Consider the following 22,685-nt stretch of genomic DNA (forward strand, 5'->3'; position numbering starts at 1 on the left):
TTCTCGAGTCAATTTAGACTTCAAACTATCCAAAGAATCATGAGGTGTTCTGCAGACCCTACTCTCTACAATAGCCCACACAGAAAACTAGAGAGGATTCAAATCAGGGCTTCTTGAGGGCTATTCATTTTTGCTAATGAACGCTGGGATGCGACCCTGAATCCAGTTTTGGGTCATGTTTGAGCAATGTGATGGGGCAGAGTCTTGTTGAAAACTACATGGTGAGCCGTTGAAGTGTTTACGGGCCCAAGGTAACAACACAGCTTCCAAAATGTCCGAAATGTATCACTGACTGTTCAAATTTACTCCTGAGGGGACAAAAACGAGTGGGGAGCTTCCAGTGGCGGATACCGCGGCCCAAACCATCACGGACATGGGATTTTGACGTCGTGTTGCTGTTCTGGTTGCCACAGATCCATACCGACTCCAAACTCTGTCATTTTGACGGTTAACGCTTTATTCAATGTCAAATTTTTTCTCGTCACTGAACACAAAGTTGGGCAGCGCGCCATCCTCAATGAGATCCAGAATGTGCTGGCATCTTTCGAGCCTCATTTGTTCATGACGGTCTGTTAGTTCATGACTTGTTTGCATCTTGTAAGGGGAGGTTTTGAGGCCATCTTTGAGGAATCTACGCATTGATGTCTGACTGACTTGTTCAATTGTTTCGGACATTTCGTTTCCTTCCTTGCATCATGTCGATTGCATGTTTCACCAGTTTCCTTGAATTTTTTTACCACCGTCCACACAGTTTCACGACGAATTTGGAGCATTTTTGCAAAGACTGAATTACTCTCGCCCTTTTCATGAAGGGTTACAATTGCATTTCTATTGACTGCCATAAGTAATAGTAAATTTAGATATCTTAGACTTCTGTAATATAAAATAGATGAATTAATAGATGATAGTAAGCTTCATTATAAAAGAAAAGTCTCCTAGAAATCAATCTATTTTTAAATAGCAAACATACCTTGCCATAAATATGGCGGATCCTGTAAATACATAGTCGAACTCTCAGCCTTCTGTTCTGCCCGCGTAGACATGATACTGAACTGAACCAAAATATTTGTGACGATAGCGGTGTGAATAGTTTAGTCTGTGATTCAATTGCCTCAAGAAGCTCTATAGTACTTGACTGTATATATAGTGTTCAGTAATTATGGGACGGATGCAACTTTGGCTTCTAACGGTAGTGGACAATCACTTTCTTCGTTTATTAATATTTTTGAACCCTGCGCACTGAAAAGTTGCCAGGGCATATAGTAGTTGATAATGAGATCCAGTGTTCGGCGTAGACCGGCGCAGATGGCTTCGCCTATCACCGCAGACTCGGCCAAACTGTACGTCATTAGGTCGAATGTTAGTGCCGGTTCACGGCTTTGGTCCTCTGGCGAATCATAAAAGTCATAAAAAATTAATATATGAATAAATACTTGAATAACAGGGAACTGGTTGCCCCGCTTCGCTGCTCACTAAAGTTTTGTATTGCGGAGCTTTCAGAATAATTTAGTTTGTAGTCGATCTGCCTACTGCTGCAGAGTTGTATTTCATTGTACAGTAAATATGGATTACCGTTTTGTTAACTAAATGGATGGAAAGTTATATAAATCCGACATATTTATAAATCTGACAAGACAACCGTTTTGTTAACGTTAATGGAGAGTATCAAGGTAGACATGCCTGCTGCTATGGCTGCAGCGTATCATTGACACGCCGTGGAGTCTGACTGTAAAGTGGACGCCGTTTTTCGTTGGTGATTAACGGCAATTTATACAAGGTCAGAAAGCCTGTTTTCTGCCGAGTTTCTGCTAAAGTGGCTTCAATACTTTAAGATATAAAGCTGCCGCACTAATTATGTCATTGGTGATGCATGTACCGAAGAAAATAAGTTTGTACTGCACTTATTATTAATGCACTGGGCAGGGTGGCCCAGTGGCTAAAGTTCAGAGTACCATGCAAGATTGACGCACTAGAGAGGCGCGGGTTCAATCCCAGCTCTGTGTGCCAGTTTCTGGTCAGAATCGGCGAGGAGGCCGGGCGGTTAAGCACAGCAAAATTGTAGCAGTGCGTTGCGAGTTAGAGACCTCAAAATGCTGTGACTGTTCTGCGATGTTAAGAATCGGCGACAGGCCTACGGCCTAATAAACGCTGAAACCGCTATTATTATTATTATATTATTATTATTATAACTTGCGAGTTTTATTATTACTGCATACAGAAATATTGTGATATGTGAGTGATGCCTCACATAGCTTTATAGCTTGAAGCTAGATGCTTGGATACTAATATACTAATCTGCATTTCTATTTAGGAAGAAACTGCCTTTTTATTGTTATCACATAGAAAATGCAGCCGCATCTTGTAAGTTTGCCGAGTTCATATCGATAATTGCTCATTACTCCCAATTCGGTTACTTATTTTGATTATACATCCAGGGAAGCTGTACGCTATCTCTGTCTATGATCGGACCTGCGCGATCGCTGAACTACATCTTGTCAGCTGCGGCCCATTCACTTGCTCACGGAATAGTAATGGAATTTTATTATATGTTTTAATTGATATTTTAACAGAGAAAAACTTCGAAACATAAATGCCTGAGAAGTGAAATTTTTCTCCATAAGCGAACACCAATATCCGACGTAACCGCCTCATAAGGCCGTTTTGCCTTAATCAAATCAACTCATTTGACTTGATGCAGTCGTGCCTCCATGTTGAGAACTGACCGATCATGAACAGCCTCCCTCACTATAGTGGCAAGTTCAACCTCTTCGCTTATTAGCGGGAAGGGTTCTACCAAGCAGCAAATCAATTTAATATCAGTTCCATTGCGAAATTCAGTTAGCCATTGACTTATGACTACTGAACACTTTCTTGAGGTCAAGAGTCCCCGCAATTAATTGTATCCCAGACTGAATTATTCTCACAACTATTGCACAACTCAGTTTAGTGTCATAAATACACGGACAATATAAGAGTTTCTATCAATGACGAATGAACATCAGGTAATTTTTACATGTATTTAGACACTATCCACTCTGAAATGGCCATCCAAATTCGTGTTATCAGTGACAACCAAATTCCTATACGAGGCCTTCGGATTCAACTTATGCAGTGACATTTGAGTCTATAATTGAAATCGTATTTTCCTCCATATGGAAGAAATGAAAAATGATTTTTCAAAAAAAAAATTCCTAAAAACAAGTTGCCGCTGACTTAATTGATTTTTGAATAGCTTTCTTACATCTTCCAAACACCAACGCAATCCTTTGAAAAGTTTGCTGCTTGGCAAGGGAAATTCTTCAATATTCACATAACTGACTCACCATTACTTGACAATATCAATGATAAATAGGACGCGAATAAAGCTTGTGTTTGACTCCCAAAACATATTTCCTACACAACAGATCGTGGATGGTTATTGGTTACGTATGGGTAGAAAAAATCGTGAATGTAATTCAGTGTTCAGCGTCACCAATCATACCGCAGAACTAAAAGTAGTCAGACCTTGATTTCCCGCTCCTTGAAGAATTGCTTGGTTTGCTTGAATTCCTTGAATTTTGGAATTTGCTTGAATTCCACAATTCATTCCTGCTATTCGACTCATGCTTGAATAACAAGAATTAATTGTGAATTCTTCAACAGTTGTGGTCGCTGTTAGCGGAACTAGGAGCGAAATGTTCCTTCTATAACCAAAATTCTTCAAATATTAACGGAGAAATTTACAACTAATTCCTACTATTTATATATTGTGAACTCTGGTAGCGCCTTGAAAATGAAATATGTGCATCCAATAGTAGAACAAAGTTTAGTTGAAATCTCGGTCAATTATATTCTTCCAAGATTTGAAATTAGGACAGTTTCTTTTGGTTCAGCTCTCTGAAGTTGACACTTACGACTGAGCTTCATTCGAGGAAGAAATTAGGAATCAGGATTCATTCAAGGAAGTTACGGCTCCGTCAGACTCGTGTAAAGGGGAAACTCGTTTGAAAATGGTGGTAAAACCTCGTTTGCCAAGCAGCGACTTTGTCAACCGGTGCTAGAAACTTTTTAAAGTTGTAAATGAATGACTAGAATAATAATAAATAGTAGATAACTGGATCTTGTTAAAAATAAGCACCCCGGACGTTTCTGGGGTTTCTCTTGACAAGGTTAATTGAATGAATAATACAAAAAAATTAAGTCTATATAAAAAATTTTTAAGAATTACAATTCAATGTAAAAAAATACATAGCGTTTTATTAACAAGGATATGCTAAAGGTTTCCATTACAAAAGGTGTTCCATTATTAAAGGTGTTTCCATTACAGGGTCATACTGGGGTGCTTTTTCTCAACAAGACCCAGATAATTCAATTACCTAGCATCGAAAATTTGATTTTCAGCTGATGACAATTATGGTTTGTGCGATATAAAGAAGCTATTGTGAGCTGTGAAAATATGATTAGATGACTACTACTAGATTTTGGCGAAATGATATTCGATAGTTATTCACACTTTTTTAACGTCATATAGTTTTTACTTTTTTTACCGTACTCATATCTCACCGCATACGGTGGCTTCGAAGACGATATATAGGCGATTGCACATTACAGATAACTCTTTGACTTTTTCTATTACCGTTTCCCTGTGGGTAGTTGCTACATACGACTGCAAATTACCTGCTGTTCATGTATCAATGAATAATTTCATTATTTCGTTCATTTAGCCATAATACGTGACTAAGCTGTACGATGTTTAAGTGTGCGGCGGTGAGAACAGTTTAACCGTAGTGTTCAGTAGTTATGGGTCGGTGACTATTGAAACCTCATTCCACAGATGTTGCATTAATTTTAATGATCATAATTATTTTTGAATATCTTACCGTAGATAGGCGGAGATGATAAAAAGTAGAAATGAGTAATAAGAAGCAGTGAGTGAGGGGGTCAATCCTCTAAGTGCACGCACGAGGCACGACTTGTAACAAATAATTCATATTGATTCTAAATAATTCATATTGATTCGAAGTAAACATTTTGAGGTGGCAATTGCCGCTTCATGAGGCGCCTCTGCACTGTAGTGGCGCGCTCTTCAATATATATAATTTAAAAATTTCAATACTAATTACAAGGGATCGATTGTAATAACAATCCCCACACTCTCCTGGCCCCGGAAGTTTTTAGTGAGAGCTCTGAATAAATTAATTTACTCCTTGAATGTAACTCATTCATGAGGGTCGCAATTCATTGGCCTAAACCAAGGGCACCATTATTTCTACTCGTGGATGAATAAATTCAATTCGATGTGCTTGAGGCGTCCACCAGATTTATTCTTATTGAGACCTTTGAGCAGAGTAATATTACATTTTGAATTGATTCGAAGCTAAAGTTTGAAAATATTAACACATTAAGCCGCAGTTTTTGTATGATCAGATATTAATTAATGAATTATTATACCGGGATACATCTTACATGGCGGCGTCAAGTGTTGGTGATGCATACATTAATGAAGTTACTTAAGCGAGAAAAGTTATAGAACAAGTGCCAGAAAATCAATTTAAAGACGATATCTCAGACGACTCCTGAAATGATGAATGAAGACTCCAAGAAATCGGATAAAAAACACTGGGAAATAACGGAAATTATATGGGATTCATTCGTAAATCTACCCAATTGGTCGATTGATCAAAAATTGCTTAAAGGGATACTCAACAATTTCTTAAGGGTATACAGATTATACTCCAACAGATATGTTAGCGAGACGAAATACGCTCCTCTTTTTCTGCAATATTTTTATGTTTTTATAATTCGAAATATTCCAGTTCGTTTTGCGTATTCGAAGCCTTCAAGTGCGCTACTGTTGAAACTGAGAATTACTTTTCCGTTACCATTTCGATGGAGATGTCTGGTAACATTTTCGAAAAAGAAATCATTGACTTGGAACCTTCAACTCAGAAAAATATTTTTAAACTGTACGCATAATTAATATATAAATTGCCACATTTGCTACGATGAAACGACCATGAGAAGGAAAAATCTTTTGTTGTAGAGAAAATTGTATATAGTTACGATCAACTTGATTTTTATATCCAGCTAGTAGTTGTGTAATGTATAGCAAAATTCTCTGGCTATCACTGCAATCAAAATTCAAACAAATTTTGAGTGTGTGATGAGTTCATCCCTTATTCAGGCGGCATTTTGGCTCACGAACGGCGCAGTGAGACGAATAGCGTCGCCTTCTGACTTCGTCTCAGTGAGCGCGCCTCAACAAGTGCTCGGGCTTCGGTCCTGCAATATAGGCAATCATCGAATCATGTCATGCAAGGCGCCTTCCCCAACTGCCGCAAGTTTTGAAATCCTTTGGAGAACTGAAAAATTCAGAAATTTCTTATTACACAAAACCTATTTTTATCTTCCAATTATGATTTTTCGAGGACCGGTTTCGAAGTCATGTCATCAATCCTCCAGCCTTTTGATACCTCCATTGTAGTTAGTACCATGAAGTATCAATTACATTATGCAGTCAGTTTTGGATATGTCTTCTCGATGGACCAGTTTTTACTTCTCCAAGAAACACGTCACGACCATCACAGGACTTTTTGGTCCGAAATCTCGTTCGTTATATCAAACGGTTGCTAGTTAATCATTATTTCCACGAAACTCGCGCGTATATTTGAATCCTTTATCGCAAGGTTGTGGTATTTCGATCTAAAAATTGCTTCTTACCAGTAGCTCCAGCGCCCTAATTACCGGTAACGCAATATTCTGAAGTCATATCCACCATCGACCTCGTAACGTAACCACATTTTTAGCCCGCGCCAAACTACTGCCCATAATGCAAGTTTTAGTTGCACATCTTCCTGCTATATCATTTAATATTAAATACTTTTCAGAAAAGCTGCCTGTGTACGCTAAGCATCGACTTTCTAGATATTACCTCTTCCTCAAGTACATAAATATCACGCGTATCTATTTCAAGGATCTATGTTTAATATAATTAGAAATAAAATATCGGAGTAAAAACAGACTATATATTGGGGATTCGAAGGAGACATCAAGCAAGAGATATGTCTTAAACGATAGCTTGCTTATTTTTTCATTATAACTGCAGATTGTGTTGGTGCTAAATTCATAGACAAACTCACAGCCTCTTGTTTTCTTGCGCTTAGTTATGATACTGAACAGCTGCACAATTGCGTATGTTTATCACAATTGAGAGTGAGAATAGTTGAGTTTGGGAGACAATTGCCAGTCGAGGCACTATTTTAGACCGCAGTTCTCAGTAGTTATGCATAGGAAGCATCTGGTTTCTAAACGTATTGGATATTGATGATACTGTTGATATTGTTATTAATTTTTGAGCCCTAGGGCTGAGAAGTGGATAGGAGGATGCAAAATCATGATGAAGCTGCCTGCCCTCTGGGAATCTAGAGACGCTTCGGGCGCACACGATGACGAGTTCCAAAACTTGAATTTATTTATCAGGCAAAGTTTGGGCAACGCTGCTGCCCTTGGCAACCGTCGCTTGATGAATCGCCTTTGTCCGACAGCCGCGGACACTTTAATCGCTCGGTCATGAAGAAGCATCCGATGTTTAAACATTTGTTTAACACCGAAAATCATTTGTTTGACATATTCATTTGTCTAAAAACATAGAAAAACACATATTACAAAGTTCCTCATATACCACGAGTAATTGGACCGATGTATTTTTAGTGATCATTCTTTGCAAGCCACTCTACCAAATAATGTTTCCATATTTTCATATACATTTAACATGTAATTATAGGTAACCCGAGAGCTGCTCCAAAATAGTTAATTTTAAAAATTTAAAATCAAAGAATCATATCTTTATAGAAAACGTTTCGGAGACCAGCTCCATCGTCAGTTCGTAGAATCTAGAATCACAAATTAGAAGTCACAAATTAATACAATGACAGCACAGAACGAAATTAAAACCTAAATTTACAAATAATAGACAGAGCACAAAAAACTATCTATTCACAATTTCAAGGGGAAAGGAGCTAACAGTTGAATTAAAACTGGTCCTAAGCTTAAAAATGTACAGGGATTCTAAAATACGCAAATCTGAAGTACCGGCGTTGGAAGCTAACACCCTAAAACACCCTCTTCATAAAAATTCAAACCCTCATCACATGTCATCATTTATTTTTATTGCTCATTTGAATATACGGGTGTTATTCATGTCACTGAATAATAATAGGAATGAAGTCATTCATGACTTTTCTGTACTGAAGAAATCTTATTGGATTCTTGCGTTATTGCACTAAAAATTTCACCACATCGGGTGGGCTAGAAGGAGGCATCAAGCAGGCGATACCTGTTTAACAATAACTTGACATTTTTAGCGCATTTTCTCATTTGTGGAAAAATGTACTATTGTGCTTGCCATGTCCGTCTGTCTGTCTGTCTGTCCGTGCGTCCGTGACCACGTTTTCGTCGACGAGATGTTTTTTTTAGTTTTTGGTTTTAAGTTTTTAGTTTAGTTTTTAGTTTAGCTTTTAGTATTTAGTTTAGTTTTTAATTCAGTTTTTAGTTTAGTTATTAGTTTATAGTTTAGTTTTTAGATTTTAGCTCATTTTCCCATTTTTGGAAAAAATGCACTATTGTGCTCGCCATGTCCGTCTGTCCGTCCGTCCGTGATTTAACGTTTTCTTCGACGAGAAAATGCGCTCTCTATGTCACTCACTACAGTGAGTACTGAGTTATATTTTTTTATATTCCAGAATAAGTTAGCGTTAAATACATCGACAAACTCACAACCTTTTATTATGTGCTCGTAGTCATGATACTGAACTGAGCTGCGTAATAGTTTGTGACGGCGGGGATGGGGTGAGAATAATTTAGTCTGGGATACAATTGACTGTGACGGCTCCTCACTTGCCGAAGTATTCAGTAATTATGTATATAAAGCAACTTCAATTTTTCGCAATAATCATACACCTTCGCTCTGAAGCAAATATTTTTGAGACCCACCGCAATATTGCGTCTTGGGTTGCGAAGTCGCATAGTAACGGAGGTCAATTTAGAGTTTTCGAAACTCAAGAATAGTCCTGCCAGTTATGTGGCCTGTCGATGATTCCAATACTTTTCGCGACTAGTCCACAAATCTTATAACAGGTCCTTTGCCCGGATCATTTAAACACTGACTATAGTTTGAAATAGCTACTAGACTTCCACCAGGTTCGATATGGTGCTGGACATTTTAAGTCTGAACGAGTCCCGTATTTTGTATATGACAACCAGAGTTGGCTTAGTCTAGTGTGGCCGCCACCTTACGAGGATGTGATGTCATCTCGACCAAGCGCCGGCAAACTGTTCGGCCGGGCCTTGTTCAACTGTGTTTTCTTCACATTTAATGTAAGAGTTTGGACTCATACCTAGCCTTATGTATTGAATTACCTTTCATGGTACTTTTGTCTACGTTTAAGGTACGATTCATCCGATACGACAGTTAACTATGAGGACATCACTATTATTATAATGTAGAGGTCTAAACCGAGTTACATTCATGGTGAGAATCAGAGACTGATTCACCATCTGAAAACATCAGAGACCAGCAGAGCCGGATGATTATTATTCATAACAATCGCATACAAACTCATCGTCGCACGCGTGACAAGGAGCCTCTGGGATGCCAACGAGTGATTAAGTAACACATTTCGCACTCCATATTTGTTCTAGGGTTACGAAAAACATTACTGAAAAATTGCAAGCAAAGCGGTCAATGACTCATAAAAGAATAATGAGTTTTTTCTACGTTTAGGTCAATAATAATAATTTTTTCTACGTTTAGGTCCAAGTCACCCGTCAATGGTCAAGTCACCCGGCAATGGTCCAAGTCACCCCGTCAATGGTCCAAGTCACCTGGTAATGATCCAAGTCACCCGTCAATGGTCCAAGTCACCCGGCAATGGTCCAAGTCACCCGTCAATGTAATGGTTCAAGTCACCCGGCAATGGTCCAAGTCACCCCGTCAATGGTTCAAGTCACCCGGCAATGGTCAAGTCACCCGGCAATGGTCCAAGTCACCCGTCAATGGTCAAGTCACCCCGTCAATGGTCCAAGTCACCTCGTTTTACGGTATTGAATACAATTTAATGTAATGCAGGGACTAACTAAGCCAAGCAAGGTCAAGTTCGCATACCTGGATACAAATGATGCGTATTGCTATCTAATAGCCGAAGTTCGGTTATAATTTCGAATCTTATATGACCAAAGAACTCATCCGGAGCTACTGTCAGGCGCTATAATAAGTGCCTTCTGACGGGAGAAGGGTTCGGTGACTAATTCGTGAGGGATAAGTAAGACACCAACTGTCTATAGAACTTATCTTGATACGAGGTGGTAATGCATGAGAGTTACGATACAGGTTTGGGTTTAACGTCGACCGTTAGGTCGCAGTAGCTCTAACGCGACTTACATCGCATCGTGCGTATACTTGTCAGCTTCTGCAGGGGCTTTACTTAGGTTCCCAGCCCATTTATAGACGTCGTACCTCCGTTCACCGGGTTCTTGTCCTCGTTATACATATGCTGTATAAGCTGCCGACTCAGCGTCTGGGGCAAGCTCTCAGTGACACAGTGAACTCATAGCTAACAAGGTTTGCTGATGAACACATGCGGGTTTGTAGCAACAAACTAATCGCGGACACTCAACCTTACAAGTACTTTCAACATATTCAGTCTATCACAAAAAATAACATATTGAAACTCCACCAATATCTACGACCCTTTTGATTATTTTCCTCCGATTTGGACTATGGCCTTCAGCCGACCCCATTGGAGAATTAAAACTGATGAGACATATGATGAAAAGGAAACACACTTCTCGAGAGCAGCCGTGACTTGAACGCGGCTGTGCCCCTGCTGACCGTGGTGGAGGCAGACTGCTTGAGAGCAGCGCCGCCTTCACTCGCCAGTAAGTCAATACCCACAATAACGTGACATATCATTCCTGATATATAACCCATGCACAAAACGTTACTGATATAAACACAAAACCAAGACACTCCCTTAAACACACTTATAGTTACTAAACTATATGTTTAGAATATACTTATAGTTCTCAAATTAACGCACTCAAATAGTAACTCATTGTAATATTTCGGATCTTTTCTACAAATGCATTTTTAGATTCTAGAGGGCGTCATAATGGGAACATCGAAAATTTCATAAACAAATTGCCTGAAATTGAGCCGTAACTTACATCACGTACCTCTAGAGCGCCTCTTTGCAAGGCTATTATCAACGTGTGTGCCGATGGCCGATTGAATTTAAAATGTTAACTTTACCTACAACCAGCGAGGACCAACATTTAGATAGAGTATCAATGGAAATTAATACTATTATATACTCACTAAATTATATATTAACCATATATATTCACTATTAATATATATGAATATATATATATATATATATATCCATATATTCACTGCATATAAAGAGTTTATAGAATAACCCGTTTCCCAGATATTATAATAAAAATACATAAATTCTTCTCGCTCACCTGAACGACATGAAAACAAAAAGCATTTTCCCTTTCGCACACCTATTACGTATAAAAAATAACCTACCAGAAATTTATAATGCATTTATTGTAAAGGCGATAAATTTCAATCTTTGACTCCACGCTGCCAACACTGCTCTTAGAAGATAACATTGAATGCAGCTGATCCATCTTCGCAAATGATCATTTCCACAAACATCAATGGACGAGCGAATATGCGAGCATTATTAACAATTCGCACAGTTTATGAAATTTCAACAATTATAAAGTTCCATAATTGTCACCATACTATAGCGGTATATAAGTAATAGAGGTGAAACTCCAAATAAAAAGATAACACATCATTTGTTTAGAGACTAATATGGCATGGACATTTTTCAATTTCAGGGAATATGACTAAAAATTGTAATCTGTAAACATTCAGGCTACACAAATAATTGTATGCCTACTCAAATTTTATGCTTCTACACAGTTTACACTAAACAATCATTAAAATTACTCTTAAGAATCCAGTCTATAAAAAATATAAAAAATACAGGGATCAAGATGTAAACCTAGCCTGGGTACAACATTTTATTTAATAAAACTCAAGAGATCTGAAGGCAGATCGTTTTTTGCTGCGTGAAGAAGTCCCAGCTCTCGTGCGTACCCTCCCTCCCCAGGCCGCTCTGCTTCATCCCTCCAAAAGGCAAGTCGAGGTCTCTGACCAGCCAGCAGTTGGTCCACACTGTCCCCACCTGTCAGGCAAGATATTTTGTTCGTCAATCGAATAAGAAGGTGGACAAGAGGCTCAGATTTACCACCGACCAAGCACGACATTTGATCTTCGCTAGTAAACGAATTTTGCAAACTCTCAGTATTCCAGACCTGATAACAATAAGGTTCGACGTCATTGACACACCGTCGCTGTCACACAAGTACTATCAGACACAAGTACTATCAGCAAATATAAAGCAAGAAGTCTTGAATGCACAGAAAGACTATATCACCAGTTCAACAGACATTCCATCACCAAAGTCCAGTAAGGGCATCATCGTTTGCAAATATTGAAATTTTTCAAGCGCTATCACTGTAATCCTTCCTCCCACTGATATTCTCAAAAATCAATTACTCTTAGCCTCACTTTCCCCTCAGACTCGTAATATCAATCTTTGTTCAATACCAATCTTTGTTCAATACCATCCTCAAATAGCAGTCCCGGTTAACCCTACTTCCATCAAAATCCTGAAAAAATAGTCTTGGTTACATCACTTGCACAAAAATCCGGCGACGAATATGAACGGTCATCTTAACATCCATTGAAATGCATCAATAAATTAGCGCGGTTATCCCGACTTCCATTTGAAACCAGGAAGAAAAAGGCCAGTTCGCACCCACTCCCCTAAAATCCAGCAAGGACAAAGCGCGGTCACCCTACTCCCACTTGAATCCAGCAAGGACAGGGCGAGATAACTTCCCCCTTCCCACTTGAAACCAGCAAGAGCGGTGTCCCCCATTTAAATCCAGTCAGGCAAAGCGCAGTTACCCCCACTTAAATCCTCTACAAGAACAAGGCGGTTACCCTCACTCCAACTTATATCCAGCATAAACAGAGCACGGTTACCCCCACATATATCCTGCAAAGGACAAGGCGCGGTTGCCCCTCTTTTCGTTTAAATCCTTCAAAGATACGGCGCGATCACACTGTAGACTCGCCTGTAGGGCGTGCGCTACGCGGTGCGCTGTGCCGAGATCCTGCGTGAAGACGGCAGCGCAGAGGCCGTAGCGGACGCCGTTAGCCGCACGGACGACCTCCTCCTCGGTGCTGAAGGGCCGCACGCACGTCACCGGCCCGAATATCTCCTCCTTCATGGCCTGGCTCTCTTCAGGGACGTCCGTGATCACCGTCGGCGCCATGAAGAAACCCTGCGCAACAACGATGGCCGTCGCAAGAGACGACTTCAGTTGAAGAGGAGTGCGCAGTAACAAGGGAGAAGCGTAGTAAAAAGCGGTAATGAATAAATTAGTCTCGTCTTTTCTAAAACAAATTCTAAGACACCACAAAACTAAGAATTCATTCGAACCATGACCTTTACGAACGAATTATTGTTTATTTTTATTTTAACACATTTTTGTCAACAGGACATAATACACAATTAAAGCACACATCATAGTGTTTTTGTAGTGTTTTCTATAAAATATGTATTACTAATGAATGACATGTTGAAGTAAATTGTGAAATAGTCTTAAAATTAATTTAAATACGCGTGAATATGTGAGAGCTTCTGCACAGTGTCGTAGAAACGTAAGCGTATGTAGGAGCTTAAGGTGCCGTGTCGCAGATACGCAAACGTATATTATAGGTTGGGCGCCGTGTTGGAGATACGTAAATGTATGTGGGAGCTTGGGCGCCGTGTAGGAGATACGTGGGCGTATATAGGAGCGTCGTGAGAACGGAATACATGAACTGAATAGACAAACAGGAAAACACAAACCGAATATCTTGATTTTGAGTTATTCCTTCTTCCAAAATGACAGGTTTAGTAAATTATGTTTCTTGAATATGTACGTAACGTGATTAGCAACATTGCAAACTAGATTGTTTCAACTTCTCGGTCTCAGTTTACCAGAGAAAATGAATCATTCTCAACTACACTAAAGGCCAAACAAAACACTGACGTTGGCACATTGAGGCGGCAGCTGGAGTTCATCGCGGGTCTCGCCACACAGGACGCGTCCTCCATCCTTCACTGCCTGGACCACGCACTGACGCACCTTCGCCAGGTGCTGGGCCGAGTTCAGGGGGCCCAGGTAGGAGCTGTCGTCGTCTGGACTTCCTACTTTCAGCTTCCTGCAAGCAAATTAACTTCTAAAAAACTTATTCATGCTGCTTAAACCAAAGAATGTGCGGATAATTTTTAAAACAATTGAAAATAGTTGAATATCATTATATTATAATAAATAAGAATTCATCAGTGGAGCGCCAACTCACTCCACCGAGACAAAAAGACAGTATGAAAGTAGCGTCGTCGTGTCAGCCACCATGCAGTATGCACAAGTTCGAAATTTAATTATTGCACTTAAAATGATGCGCTTCTGCGCCTAATAACGAATTAAATCTCATCCGCTCTTTCTAAATGATATGCTTTGAACTATCGAACGGAGAAAGACTTACTTGACAGCTGCAACAAACTTGTCCAGGAACTCGTCATAGATGCGTGAGTGAACGTAAATCCTGGAGGTGCAGAGGCACACCTGCCCCTGGTTGATGAAGGAGCTCCTCACCAGCGTAGCTACGGTCTTGTTCAAGTCGCAGTCGCTGAAAACCAACGCCGCGTTCTTGCCTCCCATCTGGAGAATAAAGCTTATTAAACTGCAGACATTTTATTTCAGATAAGGGAGGACTTGCGCGGCTTTTGCAGTGTTACCAAGCCGTGTTAATAATAGTTAAACGTTGGCAGAGTTGAACGAGCCGAGGTAGAAACAGTTGAGTTGATCGAGTCGCGGCATGAATAGTAGAGCGATGGCAGTGTTAACCGAGCCGTGCTATGAATAGTTGAGCGATTATACCAGGGTTTAACAACATGCGGCTGATCACTGTTCTTTGACCAGTGATATACTCACCGCTTTCTGTATCCCATTGAACAGCTGAAAGTTTAAGAAATTTTCTGGGAGCATTTCATATATGAAAAACTTTGGCTCAGGTACTCGTGAGTAACATTTCCTTTTGTCTACGGATGTTATTCGTCTAAATATATTCATATCTACAGGTATAATAACCAGAGTTACCGTCAGGAGACGACGAGTTCATGGGCACCAGTTCCAGTGCACTAAAAAACCATGAGTCGAGACATCACTACTAACCATACTGGTGAGCACTATCCTAATCGAAACTCAAGAGAGTGTAAAATAGGTATCGTGAATATCAGGATCCTGTCCACCTTGCCTCTAATAAAGGTCCTATGTGAGCACAAGTGACGATTATAGTGCACTATAAAGGTAATTCGGTACCTATATGTACATAAGCATGTTACATATTTATTCACAAAAATGTTAAAATATTAATAAAAAGAAAGCCAAAAAGGTCAAAGGTAAATATCTCACCTCAAGCGAGAGTTTCTTGAAGAGTGGAGCCGTGATTGAGGCGATGGTGGCCCCGGTGGCGGTTGACCCCGTGAAGGAGATGAGCGGCACGTCGGGGTGCTGGGTGAGGGCTGACCCTGCAGCCGCCCCACTGCCGAACACCATGTTCAGCACGCCAGCGGGCACTCCTGCACACCAACTCATTTTAAACAATCGATCACTTCTGCTAAATTTAGCGGTCGTTTTTCGCGGACTCCCCCTTTGTCGGATTTGTTTTTATTTTTTGTAACCACGCGATATGAACTTAACGCCATACCGTATGCCCATGCAATCTCGGATTGGATCCAGGTTAAAATCACTTCGGACAAAATCACTTCACACAACTAAAACATCTACGCCAGTATTTTCGAATAGAATCTTTTATCCTTGTCCCAGCAGGCTGAGGTGTAGACATTCTTTGCTGAGACATAGCCTTAGTCGACTTATGAATTTGAACACTGAAATACCGACACTATTCATAACATTAAACTATTTTGCAACAAAACTATCAGCAAAGCGCAATAGAGGTGACAAACATACTTGCATAACGCCTCAGATACAATGAAAATCTTAGCAGAATAGCCAAAGCAATTTTTCCGTCCTTCTACTGAAGCCTTTTAATGCATTGTGATTGGTTCTTCAAGTAAAGTACCAAAAATACGAAAAATAATCTGGATAAATTTTAAACTATTACATGTGAACATATAGAAGGGTTACTCTTTAAAATGACTGAGCTGACATCGTCGCCGTTCATCGTAATGTTTGGCTGCGATAATTAATTAAGCTTCTGTCAGAAGGTTTTTACGATGATTTCTGCCATTTAAAACCAAGCGTTCCTAATTTTGTCGCTTTAGCTTCGTACTATTACCAGCCTTTGAAGCTATAATTTCCTTGTTCAAATGACACTCAAAGAGCCACTAAAAGAATTCAGCAGCAGCAATCATCTTTCCTTTGATGAGCTTGCCTTTTCAAGAGCTTGCCTAAACAAAGGTTTACTAAATTTCCTAAAGCATTCAACCAGTGGCTACTTGTTCTAACCCGGCCGACACCGCGTCGAACGCCTCGAGCTTCCAGCAGCTACAGATCGAAGAGTTGTTATCTGCATGGCGCAGTTTCCTGCTGAGCCTTTGGTTTCTTCCGACCTCAATGCAACGGTATCAATCCTTATAATTTGATTGGGGCAGCACCTATGTAAATACCGATAATCAATGCGGTAATAAGTTCAAATGATTCCCAGCCTGTCAATGTAGTTTTCGTATCGCGTCTTGGATTCATATCAGCTGAACACCCGTCTGAAGCCTGCACTTGCATGAAAACAGGCTCTCTGTATCCTTTGCTCATATGATGGATTTCAATTCTTTACCGCTAAATTATTAAGTGAAAAGAAATTAAAAAATAAAGCAACTTCTTTCTATCAGCAGCGACTTGCTACGCCGGCCGATATCAATTGGGTGTGCTACAGATAACTTTCATAAAAAATTAATTGAAAAAAATATCGTCCTTTTCATTTCACATCCCTCTATTAGGCGGCTCCTTTATTTACTTTTTCATGTCACGAGTGCGCAAAACCTTCTTTGTCTTAACTGAAGCTAGAAGTCTGTGACTCGCAAATAGAGTCGCACAGAGGCTTTTCCAACGATCTTAGACTTCGACTAACAGATAAGAGATAGTGGGGGATGTGGTAGCGACCTCAGTCGGTATTGAGACTAGAGTGAACACAAGCAGTCTGCACTGACCTGCCTCAACGAAGAGCTGGCACAGCATGAAAGCCGTGAGTGACGTGAGCTCCGAAGGCTTGGCAACGACCGTGCAGCCACTCATGAGTGCCGGAGCTATCTTGAATGTGAGCAGATAAAGGGGCAAGTTCCAGGGCGATATTAGGCCTGCTACGCCCACAGCCTCGCGCGTCGTGTAGTTGACGGTTTGAGACTCGCTCAGGATCTTGGACCTGAGTGAATACATTGACTTGACTCTTATGAATCTTATGTACTTACCGAGTTTATGCTGATGCCAGGCAACTTTGCCTCATCAACAACTACGGTTTTATTCAAGGTTTAGGAACACGATGCATAATAGGACAGTAATAAGATATATAATCAATAAAAATATAACTCAGTACTCACTGCAGTGAGTGACAGAGAGCGCATTTTCTCGTCGACGAAAACGTGAAGTCACGGACAGACAGACGGACGGACGGACGGACAATTCAAGGATAAATAAAGGACGGACGGATAAATTCAAGATGAATCACTTATACACCATTGTAAAGAGAAAGATTAAAAGTTTTTTCGACAAATTTATACATTTTCAATATGTCCCCAATGTCCCCTTAGGAAGTGAATGTCAGTCACATCCCGAGCGTTGGGGAGGACACATAGAAAATGAAGATCTGGCTCTACACTTTTGGCCACCGAGATCTCATGATCTCACCCCATGTGACTATTTCTTATGGGGTTACGTCTAGGAAGCTGTTTACGTCCTGCCTCTACTAGCAACTCTTTTTACTTTCCGCCTCTACCAGCAGCTCTGTTTACGTACGTACCGCCTCTACCAGCAACTCTGGTTGATCTGAAGAATCTTACAAGTTCTGCGGTGTACTCAGTAACAGATGATGTGCTTTCTTGTGAGTAGGGCGAGTTTAGACTTTGAAAATTAGAATTTTTCTCTTTCCATTGTTGTTTAAATTATTCATTTAAAATTTATACTTAAATAAATTTATTTAAATTGAGAATTTATTAATTTTTATTAATAAATTTATTTTTTTCTAATAATTTTTTTTGATTTTTTTTATTAAATAATTTATTTTTTATTAATGAATTTGAGAATTTATTAAATTGAGTCTATCATTTAGAATACCCTGTACTGTACACCCCAATATTTAAAAGTGAACTCATACAGTGTTGGGCGATTCAGGAACATAATATACATGATATACCAAGTTCTTATCATCCATGTGCCAGTCTCTGTCCACAGCTTCAATCCAATACTGTTGGTGATACAGCAGCGACTAAATACGTCTTTAATGAACAGTGGAAATCATTCAACAGCATCTTTCGAAACCAATGAATTTAATCAACAAATGAATCATTTGTTAGATTCCCTATGCCATGAAGGGGCGGTATGCTAGGGCGCTCACGTGCCCAAGAGGTGCGGCAGGGCCGCCGCGAAGTGCCTGAAGTTCAGCACGGCGCGCGGGATGTCGACTTTGGCCGCGAGCCACACAGGCTTGCCTTGGTCCCGGGACTCTGCCTCAGCGAACTGCTGCAGGCTCGCGTCCAGGAGATCGGCCACGCGCGTCATGTACTCTGCCCGCTGCGCGCACGACAACGCGCGCCACCTGCAACACCACTTCAGTTCATATCTATCCTAAACATTACTACACATTATTTATTGTTATAAAATGGGAGCAATGTGGAGATTTGTCTCGAGCCATCGGTGGTGACCACTTTTTTCAATAGATAAATAAACGTTATAAACAATACTGCATTTGTTACTTGCATCTAACTTGACCTTGTTGATTGCATTTTTTTCTTAAGAATTTTGCGAACAATATCAAACTGACATGGTATATTTTGTTCATGATATTTCAAGGTATATCAAATTTTTTCGTTGTTTTCTAAAAATAAGTAGATTTTTCAATTGCAAGCATTTAGCGAGGCTGCCCAAAAAAATTCATCGGCGTGCTGAATTAGTAATAATTTCTAAACTCACCCTGGCAAGGCCCGTGTCGCAGCATCGACAGCGGCATTCACTTCGTCAGAACCTGAGTCCGGAACATTGATCTCATGGACGCCCGTGGCAGGGTTCACGCTCCGTATCCACGGTCCCGACCACGGCTCGAATTTCCCGTCGATGAAATTCTGCAGTTCTTGAACGGCTGCAGCCATGGCGTGCGGTGATGATGTACAAGCAAGCTGGAAGAAATGCATGGATCGTTTCATTTGCAATTGGTATTGGATATAAATTATTATCTTTTAATCATCAGGCATCTGCCACCAATTACTTTAAATTTTCATGATAGCTTAGTTTGATAGCTAAAGTAGTTTTTGATAGTTAAAGAAAGATTATCGTCGAGCCCAGCCGATTCAACAACGGTTGAAATAATACCAAATATAGTTTTGACCCAAAAACTCCCAATCTCCAACAATATAGTGACAAGAAATTATCGCTTTCAATATCTGACACACTGCACTATAGATTTAGAACAGTAACCAAAATATTTTACATAAAAGTAAAGTAATACAGCTATAAACGTTAAATAAAGTATTTCCACGAAAGTAACGTACAACCGCGTGAATTTTCAGTAAGTAAATGGCCATTTATTCTGAGATGATCATGGACATCAAAGAGGAATAATCCATGTGCAAAACGATGTATGCACGGCGACCGAATTCATTGAATTAAGAGCCACGTAATTCTGGGGGTACATGATTCTTACGTCGACCTATATTTTAAGAGTTCATGATTATGGCGTTGAAACATAACTTCGACGTTGATTAATTAATGCTGAAGTTGACACAACACTCTCGAGCTGGATGAAGGCTAATTTACAACGGGAGTGTTGACCGATGACAATGGTTACGACGGTAACCAATAGTTCTAGTCATGACATAGAACTATGGCGTCAATATAATATCAAATAATAGAATGGATCCAAAATCCGGTTCTGCGGTTGCGAGTAATTAGAAGGTCATGCATCCGTACTAATACTAACGACATCATGACGTTCATACAGGAAAAACGACATTGCTGGACTCAATAATTACAAAATAAAAATCCGTAACCCGCGATTGACAAGGTTGGTGTAGAAGGTTTTAAGGATGTCTGAAAATTACAGGCGATAATTGGCATTAATAAATAATTGCGATGAGCTGATTTACCCAAAAGCCACATGATGAAATCATTCCTTGGCAAGGCAGGATTTGTCTTATGGGCGGCGGCTTCTGTCGTATTTCGTCTGCATATGGCCAACATGCAGTGATTAAATTTATTAGAGTGATGCATGTAAATTATAATCGTAAAAAGTTTCTCTTTGGGAGGCAAGAAATTACCAAATTAAAATTTTTGCACACCAAGGCTAAAAACCATGTCATTAGAAAGAATAAAACAATGCTAAAATTATAAACTAAGCCCACAAACAATATAAAACTTATAAATTGAGCCTACAGTCGCAAACTTGTAATTGAAATCTACATCTTATGCAGCTTGCAAGTTTCTGTAAAAATGAACATTTGTGATGCTGTAGCCTCGAGGCTAACTAGCCTACTAGGCTACTACTGTTTATGTTTTTATAAGGTCTCGCGTTGAAAATGAAAGTCTTATGGTTTTACCTAAACAAATACCCATACAAAAAACACAAATCTTCCTAGCAATATAAGTCTCTGCCTACCCTGGAGTCAAGACTTACTTTTTGGAGTACGGTGCGTGCGGGCAGCGGTGGTGAGTGTAGCTACTTGCTGTTGCCGCTTGGAAGAACCTAATAGATATCGACAGACGTTATCAATGAATACTGTATCAATTTTGTTACTATTAGGGCACCTGCTAAACAATCCTGAAAATGTAGTTTTGTGGCCTAATATCGGTCACTGCTATGCTGTCTCATTTCCAATCAGTGTCAAGCAATCTTTCGCCAGTTAACGCACCCTACCTCAATCGCTGGTGGTTGGCAACTGGCGGTGGCGTGCAGGCAACTTCGCAGCATGTGTCGAGTGTCGACTCCTTGTCCGCACCAGCCGTTCGGCTGGTGCGGAATCTGCGCCACAAAGCCACACTCCGGCTCCAGATGCATTCGCCAAACCGGTTTGGAGTCGGTATGATAAGGCAACCCGAAAGTCGTGGGGACAACAAAGGAAATTAGGCTGGTTTTACATGTTTCTCTTACACGTGAAGTCAGAGGCGTATGCCTGTAATTTTCACAAGAAAATTTTGCGTGAAAATTGTGGCTGGAGATATTATTGGACCATCATTGGTGTGAAAAGAATATTGCACACATCATGTTGAGTCAAAAATAAATTTCATGTTTCTTCTAAGGTAAAGGACATTCTTTTAGATCTTCTGTGAACAAGTCACGAAACTTACAACAATCGGCGACAGACCACATCAGGCCTACTATTCAGCGCCGACATCACTACGTTATTTTATGTTATGTTATGTTATGTTATGTTATGTTATGTTATGTTATGTTATGTTATGTTATGTTATGTTATGTTATGTTATGTTATGTTATGTTATGTTAGTTTACATGCACTAGTTGACTGTGCATCTTCAAGTTTACATGCACGAGTTGATTGCTCGCCTTCATCAGCCTCTCACAGCTTGTGATCCATGTTTCATCTACTAAATTTTGTAACTTATTTGTGAAGAATTTTTTTCATATATGAGATAAATTATTAGTGTGCGTTTGCGTTCAGTAATCTTAATATTGGCGCGAAAAGAACATCATGTTGCTTGCTCATGAGAATCATTGTTTAATTTGTTGGCTACATATTTAGTACTCGAGTAATTATTTCGATTCACTTGAAGGCCTCAATTTGAGTTCTACGATTCTAGATTGACGCAACTCAATCACAGACCTGTGAGTATTCAAAATTCCTAACTAAATTTTGCTAAAATTGCCCTGAAACTTTCGTGTTGAACGTTTTTTACTAAAAAGAAAACACCTGCGAAATGTTTTAATTTTTGTTAGCGATTTCACTTCGTTTCTCGACCGAAACAAGGTAAAAGATGCGACACGTGTGGTGCTGGAGCTTCTCAAGCAGATCGAATAAAAAATTAAGCACAGTAACTGTTCATTATTTAAAGTATCCCTATATTCCTCATTGACACTCATTCAAGGCATATAGGATACTTTTTTCTTCGTGTTAAGAAAAAGTTTAATGTTCAAAACTCGCAGGCAAATTTTTACTGATTTGTTAACGGAACATGGTTTATGAAATATTTCCGTCTTGATGGAAGGTAATTCAATGAGAGGGAAAAAAGCCAAAGTTGACTGAGGTCACTTGAAGCTATACAAGACTTATTCAGACTGCCTGCGCTGGCGACCCCTCTGGCCTTGGCTGCATTGCACATAACTGAAGGTT

General features: G+C 39.8%; 1 protein-coding gene across 1 annotated transcript; it reads right to left on the reverse strand.

The window, feature by feature from the left end:
* Window positions 1-11,374: 11,374 nt before the first annotated feature.
* Window positions 11,375-21,267, reverse strand: LOC108676965 (2-aminomuconic semialdehyde dehydrogenase-like). The gene is made up of 9 exons (XM_018165118.2): window positions 21,014-21,267; window positions 19,318-19,520; window positions 18,743-18,943; window positions 17,343-17,554; window positions 15,589-15,755; window positions 14,660-14,835; window positions 14,164-14,335; window positions 13,201-13,410; window positions 11,375-12,242 (listed from the first exon to the last, which is right to left on the reverse strand). The coding sequence occupies exons 2-9, from the start codon at window positions 19,491-19,493 to the stop codon at window positions 12,093-12,095; spliced, it is 1,464 nt and encodes a 487-aa protein (XP_018020607.1). The 5' UTR covers window positions 19,494-19,520; window positions 21,014-21,267; the 3' UTR covers window positions 11,375-12,092.
* Between the last annotated feature and the right edge of the window lie 1,418 nt (window positions 21,268-22,685).

The sequence above is a fragment of the Hyalella azteca genome, unplaced genomic scaffold (assembly GCF_000764305.2).
Source record: "Hyalella azteca isolate HAZT.00-mixed unplaced genomic scaffold, Hazt_2.0.2 contig12663, whole genome shotgun sequence".
Classification (NCBI taxonomy): Eukaryota; Metazoa; Arthropoda; class Malacostraca; order Amphipoda; family Hyalellidae; genus Hyalella; species Hyalella azteca.

Excerpts from the sequence above, each read along its gene's own strand:
- LOC108676965 (XM_018165118.2), bottom strand. The coding sequence starts at position 19,493 with ATGGCTGCAGCCGTTCAAGAACTGCAGAATTTCATCGACGGGAAATTC. Across the intron at positions 15,756-17,342 it reads CCAGCTCTTCGTTGAGGCAG|GAGTGCCCGCTGGCGTGCTG; the intron begins GTCAGTGCAGAC and ends GTTGGTGTGCAG. Across the intron at positions 12,243-13,200 it reads GCGTAGCGCACGCCCTACAG|GTGGGGACAGTGTGGACCAA; the intron begins GCGAGTCTACAG and ends CTTGCCTGACAG.